This window comes from Lepisosteus oculatus, chromosome 6, assembly GCF_040954835.1.
Source record: "Lepisosteus oculatus isolate fLepOcu1 chromosome 6, fLepOcu1.hap2, whole genome shotgun sequence".
In the NCBI taxonomy this organism is placed as follows: domain Eukaryota; kingdom Metazoa; phylum Chordata; class Actinopteri; order Semionotiformes; family Lepisosteidae; genus Lepisosteus; species Lepisosteus oculatus.
The window spans coordinates 56,260,327-56,273,264 of record NC_090701.1 but is presented as its reverse complement, the minus strand read 5'-3'; the positions used below and the strand labels follow the sequence as shown (position 1 = coordinate 56,273,264).

The following is a 12,938-nucleotide window of genomic DNA, read 5'->3' as shown; positions in this document are numbered from 1 at the left end:
TATTCATACCACCCTTCGACCCCCATCAGGAAGCTGCTCCTTCGGGTAAATGTTGCAGACAGTTTCTAGGAATACAAGATGCAAGCTGGGACCACGTCCTGAATGGAATATGTCAGTATGATGAAATTCACGTGCCAGCAGCCATACGGAGTGGTGGCACTGTGGGTAAGGATCTGCCGGTTCAAATCCCGCGGCCAGCAGAGGAATCCTACTCTGTTGGGCCCCGGAGCAAGGCCCTTCACCCCAACTGCTGTCTGTGTGTCTGTTTGTCTCATGGAGAGCTAGCTGGGGTATGTGAAAAGACAAATTCCTAATGCAAGAAATTATATATGGCTAATAAAGTGATCTTATCTGATCTTATCTTATCATATCACCCTGCAACTCACATCTGGCAGCCCACTGAAGCTCAGCAGGTCTTTCTTTCTATAGCAGTACATTCAAAGCAGTAGGTGTCTGCTTCTGACCTGTTGACCTGTTTCTGGACTGAACAGTAAACTCTGCTTACATCTGCTGGCTTTTCCCGTCTACAACTGTTTTTTGTTTTTTGTGTAATATATGCTGGGGACTTGTGCAATATATTTATATTTATAATGTGCAATACATCTTCTTGTGTACTGTTCTGGTTTGTTCTTAGTGTGTTCTGGAGAGGGGGTAACTCTTCTTAGTGCATTTCTCACTGACTGTACTGACTGTATTGTATTCCTGTATTATTGTATCATTTCGTTACACTGTGCTGTGTTGACTGTGCTAAGCTGCTGCTGCACTGCAATTTCACTCACGGGATCAATAAAGTATCTATCTTTCTACCTCGCGACAGCATTGATAAAAGGACCATCAGCTGTTACGAAACGGCACTTGGACAAAAAAATAAATCCCCTTTTCTCCTTCCTCTTCCCCAACAGCCCCCAAGCCGGCCATGTCGATTGAGAATAGCCCGGGTGCACGGCTCCGAGCAGCTGTTGCTGGTCCCTTAATCCTCACATGGTTTCAAGCTATTCACCCAGCCCACAGCTTTCTGTCTCTCTACAAACACACTGGCTGGGCTCTATTCTTTGGCCCAGCGACCAGACTTGAATCCATGACCTGAGGAATAATGTGCACACACAAAGACGCAGCTGGCTGGGCCAAAGAGCTTTCCTCAGCTGCTCTATATATATTCCTACAACCCTTAGCATTTACATTTCCTGATCACGGAGGAACAAACCCCTCTCAATGCCTTATCTTTTTATGAGCCACCACCAGTAAAAGATAAATTATTAAGCTGGCTTCTCCAGATATCAATGAAAAAGCATAACAATTGGAGAGCAAAGTCTATCTTGCTTTAGTTATTTACTGGGTCTTAAGAAAAACAGACATCCAGCGGACCATGAAAAATGACAAAATCGGGATTCAATTACCAAACTCCATCAGACCAGCAGTATAGCAGTCCTGTTGTGTTTAGTTTGCTTTAAAGAAACTGTTCTGGGATTAATGGGTGAGAGTACAGAGGAGTGTTCTTTGAGATCATTTCACTAAACGTCCTGCTCAGAGTAGCTGTACTGCATTCCTTTCTGTACTCATATGATCATCGGTACATGCCATGTAGTTTCAACAGAAAATGAGATACTAAACCCCTTCCAATTTGTCAAGGCCAGCAAATTAGGAAAATGAAACGGCATATTTCTTAACTTGATCCCTGACAATCAAAAAATAACAAACAAAACTTTTTTTTTTACCCCAGACACAGCATTCTGGATTACAGAAAACTGGTGTAAAAAGCACAACTTCCTGCCAATATCAAACAGCCCATTGACATTTCTTCATTTAAAAAGTAAATTAAAAGACTGAAAATTCTTTGATTTAATAAAAAAGCAAGAAATAAGAAAAGCCATGAATGCAAAGCCCAGTTGTGTCTCTTGACAAACCTATGGAAAACTAAAAAAACGAAAACAGTCTGAATTCTTCAGTGCAGTCTCTCTGATATTTACTCTTTTTTTCTGAGTTTCAGACTAACCAACAACAGTTCTGTGCATCTTAGTTCAGTGTTTACATTGTAACGTATTTCTGTTAGATAATATTTCTTCAGAAAATGGTCTGTCTGTTTTGGCAATTTATATTTTAATAGCCACTGCCAAATCAGTTCTTAACAGTGATGACATCACCACTTTCGACGCTTTGTGCTGCTGGTTGCAAGACATTTTTACAACTTCATTCTCAACCCATACATCTCAACTTCACAGTACTATATGCTTCAAAATATTTTATTGCATTAAATATTATAATATTTGAAGCAAAATCATCCTTTAGGATTAGTAAAGAGCATCTGTTCATAAAAAAACTAACAACCCCATCTTGGTAAGAGAGCACAAAAGTTTTGTGTGCCTACTGTAGATCTAGAAACACAGCAAAGATTAGTACAGCAGTTTCCCAGCCTCATTTAAGTGCCTTTATTAGACTTTTTGTTTTGACATTCTTCTGCTGTTGAATGTTTAGACATACATCTAAGTACCTTTCAAAATTACAATTATTTAGGTGCCATTATAGGTGTAACTGACATTTCAATTAATGTCGATAGTTCAGCTGGAATGAAAACCAAATTAGCAGACAACAGGCTGCTCCAGGACCAGGGTTAAAAAATCAGGGTATTGCAAAAAAAGAATCAGTACAGCAGCTAAAATGTATCCTTTTTATATCAAACCAAAAATATAAAAATGACACATACCAAGAGCAATGACATAAGGTATGACATAACACCTGACCTATTAACGAATAGGTGGGATAAGAGTTATTATCTCTTCTTTGACATCATGGGTGTCGTATTCTGGGATGTAATTATTATATCACAGTTATCTTGTGAAAACAGCATAAAATGCACATCTAGCCAATACATGTGTGTTTATATGTGTCTTTTCTACTTTGGCTTCTACCTGTCATTCTGTCCCCTCTCATTAGTTTAATCTGGCCTACATAAACCAGAATAGCTCCTCCTCATTTTGTGACCATCACGCCAACAGGGGCTCACACACAAGCAAACCACAAGCAGCTTCTGTCAGATGCTTAAATTCATTCATTCTTTAAATTTCTCAATGTCACATTTCAATGAATAAGCAATTCCATCTGTATTACACGAGCCCATCTTCTGTGGAACAGGAAAAGTCCAGCCATTTCTGCTGACCCCTGTCACAGTATCCGGGTCTCATGAAATGCACCCATCGACAGTAACAGCACAACGACCAGCTGACCCGCGGGCTCCACAGGTGTACTGACCTCCTTCACCCGCTCAAGCTCGTTCTGTAGCGCCTGCTTGGAAATCTCCACCTCGATGATCTTCTGGCGAAGGAGCTCATTTTCATCCTCTGCCTTCGCCCTCTTGTCTTCCACACTCTCCAGCTCGTGGTGAAGCCGAACCGAGACGTCTTTGGCAACCTGTTCACAAAGCACAAATGCGATTTCCTGACAATTCAGAAATGTTGTATAAGTATGCTGGAAAAACGAACAATTAAAGTTCAGTATGTTGGGCCAGGAATCTTTAGAGATCACTTTATGCCCATGTACAATTTCTTGTATTAGGAATTTGTCTTTTCGCATACCCCAGGTTGCTCTCCATGAGACACACAGATAGGGAGAGAAGCTGGGGGTCAGAGCGCAGGGTCAGCCATTGTACAGCACCCCTGGAGCATTTGGGGTTAAAGGCCTTGCTCAGGGACCCAGTGGAATAGGATTCCTCTGCCGGTCGCGGGATTTTAACAGGCAACCTTCCAGCCACAGGCGCAGATCCTGAGCCACAGAGCCACCGCTCCAACTTTAGCTACTATTACAATGAGTTGTAAATTAAACAGCCTCCACAGTGACAATTCAGGATCACTATTTATGATTTCTTTGGTAAAAACCAAACCTTGATGTATCAGCACTGGTCAAGCATGGTTTGAAACTGTGACAATACTGAAATAAAATAGTTTTGATGAGTGGCCATCAAAACTATTTAGACTTTCAATTTTAGAACTTATGAAGATTTAAAACATGTTAACTGTTCACACACTATTTACATTTTACACTTTACGAAAATGCTTCACAAATGTGTTTTCTTAGGGCAGTCAACCCAAACATTCATCTGGTTTATAGAATCATAAAACATCTGTAAAGGGAAACTATGAGAAATGAGAGTGAGACTCATTACACAGTTTACATTTCTATTTTTTGCCAACGGCAAAGATTATCAGAGATGTATTAGACATGTCTACCTATTTAACACAATTGCAGTTGGTTACTACAGTTCAGTCTGATGTGCTAGTATAAATGTAGAGCAATACACAGTTATTTAAATTTTCAATTTTAATTTTCCTTCAAGGGATACGTAAAAATACAGCATATTTAAAGTGACTTTAACCAGACAAAGTACTGTAGGTATTAGAAGCCTTGGATGAAAACCAACCCAAAAAAAATCAACTGGATGGCATCTGTGGAAAATGGAAAGGACACTGTGCTCAGACATCTTTTAAACGATGTCTCATTTCCAATTACATTTTGTAGAGTGTACGCATCTCCACAGCAGAACATTTACCACAAGTACTTTGTTCGGGTCAGAGCGTCTCTGTGCATGTTCTGAGCCCAGAAGCGACTGTGATTGAATCCCAACGAGGGCGATGAGCTGCACTCAACACGTTTCTTTTTCCCATTTTCAGTAAGTTGATTCAGTTGATGAGTGAATGCAGGCTACAGTATCTGAGCCTGGAGAGACTGCTCAAACCTCCCTCACCTTTACTGGAATGAGCCAGGGAGCTGCTGCAAGGGTGTAGATGGGGAGGTGTGGGGAAGGCAAGAGAGATAAGCGAAGGGAAGCGGAAGTGTGCAAGATTGGGATTTCACCTTCTTTCCCAATATACAATTATCAGTAGATATTCCGCTCCTACAATATACAGATTTTTCTCATTATCAAAGAAATATTGCATACATCACATTGAATGAAACAGGAATCTACATGTAGATACAGGTGTAAAAAATGACTCATTAGAAAAGTAGCTCCTGTTCTAGAGCTACTGTGTTGAACTGAAAACTAGATACTATAGATACAGTCAATGCTAAATGCAATGACAGCCAGTCCTGCCAGCTGGGAAACATACTGTATGATAGCGAGACTATATTCTTAGTTTTTGGCCCCATTTTTAAATTTGTCAATGTTTCTGTTAACACTCACAGAGAAGGGGTTTAGATTACACACAGCATTAATCCATAGGCCATTACACGCTGGAGAACTGAGACAAAAACTCATTTCTAGTCAAAATTTAAATCTGTATTGGTCTCAGTCTGCCCACATGCAATTTATGGCACTTAAAAATATCAACCTCAGAGGTGTTAAATTAGTCATATTCACCCTCCCTGTTCTGGTTTGAGACTGATTATCATTTTTGTATAGATACTCCAAAATAGATACTATACAGTAGACACTCTAAAAATATTGCCTCTACTCTGGGGTTGACAGAGGTGGGCAACAAGAAAGATAATGAATTATCAAGAAAGTGTAAAGAACAACAATAACGAAGGGCCTGATGCATTCTTTTCCTACCAGAACACTCTTCTGAAGATTGCGAACGAGAAAACAAAAGACTCTTTATTAGCTGAGGTGCAGCTTCAGAGCTTGACACAGGTTCCACAGCCAGCTGCGGCCAGGACTCCCCAGGCTAACAAGCTAAGAGCAAAGTGGGTTGGGTTAACTGGGTTGAGCCTAACTGCCAGTCGAATGACTGTTTTCACTACAATTCCAAGACTTGGAGAAGAGGAAATGTCAGCTGAAAATGTGAGTCTTAGAACCTGTGATTGCATTTGAATCAGTTCTTTCATGTAAATATGGATTCCAAAAGTAGTTATCATATTATAGTATATCATAATATACTGTAAGTAAGGAATGTTAATTTATGTAGCGGAATTGCAAAGTCCAGAGATTACTAATTAACCCTGACTTTACAATACAAACATGTGACAGGAATTCAGGCAGGTAGAAATGAGTCTGATTTCTTCTGTTAGTTCTTCCAAATGCCTTGATCCATATCATTTCATTGTGCAAACAAACTCAGCCCTTCCATTTACTTTTCCAATCAGATGTTCTCTCTATTTTCTCCCTATTATCGCTTGTGAAATCATTTCATAAATTGAGAAAAGGGGAAAGGCCTCGTCCCATTTTAATCTTGTCAGTTAAAATTATATTTAATACAGGCTGTTTGGAAATCTCTCCTATGCACACCCTGTCGATGGTCACAGCATACCACTGTGAAGGAGTCCTCACTTACCTTATGCGGGTATAATTAATAATAATTGCATGTGTTTTTTATTAAGAGAGAAGTGTAGGGAGGCCAAATTGTGCAAGACCAACATGGAATTAAGCCAGCCAGACAAAGAGATTCATACTTCTGCTCTTACAAACGTGTGATCTTTAATGACCACAAGCAGTCGGGAGCTCAGTTTAAACTCTCATCTGGAGGACGCTATAGGCACCCCCTACAACACAGAACCCTCGGACTCCATGTTGGGGCATTGGGGTTTGAAATTCTTGTCCTCGGGGAAGAGTGACACCTACTGGTCCACTAATACCACTTACAAGGCACAGATTGGATCATTTGTCTCCTTTCCTTTAAAAAATGATGAAGTTCTAATAGTTATACTGTGATCACAGCAGCATTGCACAGACCACAGTCCTATTTTTAGAAATAATATATTGAATTCCTGAAAACAAGAGGATTTGATTCACACCTGTAAGATCCCTTTAAATACATTTTCAATGAGTGTGCAGAAGCATGCTGCTCTGTGGAAGTGGAGGGGAGGCCTCCAGAACAATACAGAGGCCTTCAAAGCCGCCCTGTGCTCCAGGGGTGTAAAAGGAGGAGCTGTAACACATGGAGTACATTAACAGTAGCATGTGCCATCACGGTTAAGGTCAGAAAGCTCTTCAAAGACTACAGACAACTGGTCATGGACCTCCACAAGTTGGGGGCCTGGCTATAAAAGAATCCGCAAAAATTATTATTCTGTCATGCAATGTTTCACAGCTCTACCAGCCGTGGTGGAATTCTGGCCATCAGAGAGGACAGTCACAACCCTGGGCATGAGGGCATGAGGGTTCCCTCTTCACCCCACTGCCCTCAGGCAAGAGATACAAGAGCATACGGACACTTACCACTAGATTTTTCAATAGCTTCTACCTATAAGCAGCACGATTGGCGAACACATTTGGCCATGCCCCTCTGACCACGCCTACACCAGCTACCTCATTGTAATTTTATTTATTGCACATCTGTAGTCTTTTTTTACATGTCTGCATTGTTTACATTGGAACTGTTTACTTGTTGACTTGTACATTGTCTACTGTGTGTATGTATATTGTCTTGATGCACTGTCTGCACTTTGTGTTTTACACTTTGTTTTTAACGATCGGGAGACTTCCTGTAAGTAAGAATTCCATTGTACCAGTACATGTACCGGTTACACATGGCAATAAAGTTCAAGTTTCCCATTTCTTTGCGGGTGGAATTTGGAAGGCACTGTAAGTCTGAGTAGCGATATTCATTCTCACATTCAAGTCGGTGATATGACCACAAAGAGCTCACCTTCAGGTCCTGCTCCAGGCTTCTGACCAGCTCCCCGTCCACCTGGCCGGTCTGGGCCACCTTCAGACTCCTCTGCTCCGCCTTGCGCAGCCGGTACTGCAGGATGCGGCAGTTCTTATTGGCTCGGTCCAGCTCCCGCCTCAGCTCCTGGAGCTGGTACACGTCCTCCTCCAGGTAGCTGTCCCTCATCTCCTCCATCTCCGCCCGCAGCTCGTCCACTTCATCCTGAAAGGTCCACACGGGCTGTTCACCTCACGGAAATGACCTCCCCCCTCCACGGGCCCGAGGCCTGACCCCAGCAGTCCCAGAATTCACACGACTGCAGCTCGATACGAATACCACAGCACTGCCCACTCCTAATCCCTAACCCACTCCCGTCATGCTCTTGAGGACAAATGAAAGAAAATCTCAAATCATACCATGGAAAATAAAAAGAGAACATCTAAGGGTAAGGGGAATAAAATACCCTGTGGATACCTTTATAGTATGATTTATCATTCTGTTTATTATTTTACATTTTATGTGGCTTATATCCACTGCAATTATTTCCCTTTGGTAGTCACAGTTCTCTTGGACCATTCCTCATTTTCTCTCCTTGGAGGGCTTAGTCTGTCTTTATTCGATATGTTCTCAATTCTAGATTGTGACACTCGTGACATCATGGTGCAGCTTTACGCTAAATGTTTTCGCAAGTATTCCTGCTGACTGACTTAATTTCTTTTAAACCAACGTAAGATTAATTCGGCGAATCAAACACAAAGCAGTCAACCCTCTGCGGCACACCTCATATAGTCAATTCAGTGAAAACACACTTTCTTTCTCAATGAGAAAAACCGTCACAGAACCTTCCTGCTGAAATAATTTCTCTATACTCTGACATTTATATATTATAATGAGCTGATTTGTCATTGAGGTTATTCTTGATAGGCTGTGGTATGGCACCCTACTGCGGATTAGCTGTTGAAATGTTAAGATCTCTTTCATTGACGTCACATGAGGTCCAGTAGGCTCTGACTTATTATACCCCAACTGCTAAGCTCTCATATTGAAAGCCCAGAGGCGTCAGCATCAATCAGTGTTAATTCCTGCGTGTCTCAGAAGACCTTCAAAAACACACAACAATTTAGAATCTGACTATGACCTGAAGCCGAAATGCTGCAAGGGATGTTTACTCATGAGGAGTCGGATACGTTTCTGAGCAATCAGGAAGAATTCCACATTATAACACTGGATATTTAAGTCTGCTGAATCGTGCTTCGAAATAAACTAATATTAATATGTCTGTGCTCCTGCTGTGCTTTTCTTCCACAAAATGTTCTTTTGTCCCAAACCGCCTAGTCAAAGGAAGAGGAAGGACATGTGTGTGTCAACACAACCCTACACTGGGAACCGGTAGGTCTGAGGTGTTTGGATTTACTGCTGTTGCACCAGTTATGTAATGAAAAGCCACTCCTAACTTTGGACTACTGTGTTTGAGAAAAGAACAGCCTTAACAATAATTCCTTCCTGGATTTCTGAGACATTCTTTTTCTTTTAAAATCTTTAAGAAGCAACACATCTTGCTGTGGATATGAGTTTTTTGGGGCCATCGCTATGTCAGTCATTAAAAAGCAGTAAATTAAGTTGCCAACTTTTAAATGTGTTAAACACATGTGTTATACTGTATCTGATACATTGAAACCATTTATTTTTTCTACTTTTTTTCTGATCCAAGTGCTGTATACTTACTCTCTATGAATGAGTAATAACCATGGTGTCTTATATAAAACCATACAGTATCTAAAAGCTACATGGAAGTCTCATAATTTTAGTCTGAAGGTGTTTTGCAAATTATACCCATTATATAGTATAAACTGCTAGTGATAGCAGTTTACAATCCCAATTTCACTGGTCACCAGCTAAGAACTGAAATAGAACAATTAATAAACAAGAAAACACAAATAATTCTGCCATGTTTTCAATGATGGAAGTCAGCAACAGGCTGTTTCCAATGAGGGATTACAAAAGATTACATTTCATATTATAGAGACCTGGCATTGCTTGCTGTAGTTCTCTGTGTGTCAGGGCTTCCTACATAAAGGGAAATTAAGATTAATGGACAGTATGTAATGGAAACCAAATTTTCTTTATAGCTCCTAAATGGCGGAGTGACTTTTAAAGTGACTTTAGACTTTTTACATTGTCCTACTCTTTTAACTCAATGTTTTATTAGGGGTATAGTATATCCTTCTTTATGCAGAAATATATTTTATGGTGATATACTAAAATTGTATCCAAAATTAAACGGTTAATCCTAATGGCTTTGTGTTTTGTAGCACAATAGTTAGCCTTTCAGATTTACGGATGTGCAGAGAAGGACTAACAACGTTAATGACAAGTAACACCTGAAATTGACACAATGAGAAGTGATTAATGCCCTGTGATGGACTGGCGCCCTGTCCAGGGTGTATCCTGCCTTGCACCCATTGTTTGCTGGGATAGACCTTGGCTCCCCTGTGACCCTGCATCGCATAAAACGGTTAGGAAATGGATGGGCAGAAAATGTGATGGATTACCTACTGCAGTCTCTACTTTATATTGGCAAAAATTCACGCATAGTTGTTGTGATCAAGTGGTTTGTAAATTATATCGTAGATTCTGAACAATGTGAATTCAAGATGAACTATGCTCATAATTCAGCCACAATGATAGTACTGTGAGTACACTGACGATGCTCGTAATGAGTACCGAGATGATGGCTGGTTCAAGCAAGGTGGCAGCTTCAGCCTGAACTACGTTCCCCAGAATGCTGTGGCGGAATTGTCCTGCTGTTCTCAGTCACCTGACCAGTTGCTGGAACAGGATTGGTCAGGTGATGGTTTAGAACTTTCACAGGCTGGCGCTGCCAAAGCAGAGAGAGAACCAGGAGAGAAGAAAGAATCCTGTGATTCTTCACTAGGACTGGGCGGCTCTGTGATGCAAATTTGAGAAGAGCGCTCACAAGCAGTTATGCAGCTTGTCTGCCTGGTATGTTAGAGGGAGAGATGCAGAAAGAAGTGTAGTCAGTAGCTCAAAGACGAGCTAGGCTTTTGGTTTGTCTTTGTGGTGATTTTGATTTAAACCCCTGCACTATACTCATGCACCAGTTTGTTAACTTACAGCTGCTTTTGTGTCTGCTTTCCTGGGACCCATCTATTAAAAGATTCCCGTGTTTTAACTGGTGATCGTGTCTAAGACTGTAACTCAGCAGTGTACACCATTATCTGCAACCGGTACCCCAGGGCTCGTCCTCAGTGTCTGAAACATAGCAGGTTAGGTCTCTTCGACTTGAAGGTACCTGAAGGTTCTGGAGGAGAGGTACAGGAAACCGGTCCAGTTAAATCTTAATGGAATCAATCTCAATCTTTCCCTACTTTAGGAACTGGTCAAGATTAATTCCAAGCTGAAAGGTAAAGAAAAGAAACTCAACCTGTTACTTTGCAGCCTATGCGTTCTGACACACTCTAGCTACCTACTCCAGAGTCTAAAACTTTTCCTAAGTGAAGATCCATTTATACCTTAAGAAACAAAAGGAAAGCTTCTTAGCCCTAGGGCCTGAAGGCCGGCGTTGGGGAAATATTCTGCTCTCAATGATGCGGAAGATCAAGTCAGTCTTTAAGAGACTAACCAGGGTACTCCTGGCAGTGGCTCTATGCCGACTCTGTGTAGATACCTTACTTGCCACGCTTTCTCCTGATTCTGTCCTGCCACCCATACCTCTTCACACTACATCACAATTTCACGTCTGCTCAGGCCACGTGTACCACAGCACATCAAAGTAAATGGTTTTAAAGGACCAGAAGCAAATTTCAGCGTGACTAATTATTGTGTTTAAGGTTTTACAGAAATATGGTTTTAAGTGACTTTTCAGTATTGCTCATTATGATATGACACAGCATTTTGTGAAGGAAAATATTGGACTGTCAGGCAGACATCATGTGAGGTGAGTGTTCATATTGAATAAATATGAATGATTACTGACTCTTTCCAAATGGGGACAGCTTCTGTTTCAAAGGAGCAACACTTGGGCGAAACTCTGACCACATCTAAACAATTTCCTCTACAATTAGTTATTGCTTCATCAGTACATTAATTGAACAGTACTACTAAGGCATGATTATTGCATAAAAAATAAAATTGTCTCAGAATATCATTTATTATTATGTTTCACTTAATCAGTATAAGAAACCGATGTAAACAGTTTTTAAAATATTGCCAAAGGTGACACAATCTAGTGAGATTACTGTGTCTTTGCTGCAGAGAAAAAACATATGAGTTTGTTTTCCAAGATGAAGTGTCTTTTTCTCTTCTGACTGGCAAGGAAGCTACTATGGATCTCAAAGACTTATCTGATGGCAAAGACACTTAGATTGGCTGAAAATGCAAACAGCTTGCCTTGGACAGGAGACTGAGTGTTCACTGCACTCAGAATCTACTGAACTCATTAACTGGGCTCTATTCTGCCTCCCCTCACAGACAGAGACGTCTGTGACCTTTTGAGCAATACAAATGGTAGGGACACAGCTGGCTAGTACGACACTACAGAACTGTTGCCATTGTCCTCTATACTACATCTGGAAGTAGCTGACTGTTACCGTGTCTTTGGGGACCTGGCCATTGTGTTGCCAACTGCTACTGTGTATAACCAGTGAAACCAATTATATCACTTGTCCACATAAGAAGGGATGAAGATTAATGTGTTTCTCAAAAGCAAATACGCTTGTCTGAAAACTGAAAACCTGTATTTTTGCTTGGAGCATTCTAATATCATTTCCTAGCCAGCAGAAGAATAAAGCAATTAAAAACCTGGGGTACTGATCACATGCTCCACAATCCAGCAAACATTTGTATAGATCATGCTTGTTATAGTGCACACAACACTAATTCACAAACCACATTGTGTGTGAATTGTCTTGTATATATATGGCCAAAAGCTAGTTTATCTGCAGTTTATCATCTTGATAAAATTATAATTAATTGTATAAAAGTATTAGAGATTCAAGGCATTAAAAACAAGTACGTGCTTCTTAGAAGACCTTATCTCTCCTTCCAGTGGCACAAATACAGTATGTCAAATGACCGAGAGTTTCTTCAGCTATGAAATATGAGCTTAAAAGACATAATGCAAGTATCAGTGCTGCTTTTGTAAGTTTACTGTAAGCACTGCTGCCGGGGAAACAGTCACAGACTATGGGGACAGATGGTGGCATTTAACCATGAAATAACACACTTTCACAAGTACAAACTGTCTGGCCTTTCACGTCATCTGGGGCTTAAGTTACAGGACATAAATTGCGAAACTGTAATTGATAATGCGATTATAAAATTAAAAAAAAAACTTTA

General features: G+C 40.6%; 1 protein-coding gene across 3 annotated transcripts in view; it reads right to left on the bottom strand.

Annotated features, from left to right (window-relative positions):
• LOC102683809 (microtubule cross-linking factor 1) overlaps nucleotides 1–12,938 on the bottom strand; it is a 79,221-nt gene that overhangs the window by 63,228 nt on the left and 3,055 nt on the right. For all 3 annotated transcript variants that reach the window (XM_069191612.1, XM_069191614.1, XM_069191613.1), the window contains exons 2-3: nucleotides 7,578–7,802; nucleotides 3,247–3,405 (exon numbers count right to left, since the gene is read on the bottom strand). In XM_069191612.1, coding sequence (XP_069047713.1) covers nucleotides 3,247–3,405; nucleotides 7,578–7,802 — 384 coding nt within the window. The remainder of the gene's footprint in view (nucleotides 1–3,246; nucleotides 3,406–7,577; nucleotides 7,803–12,938) is intronic.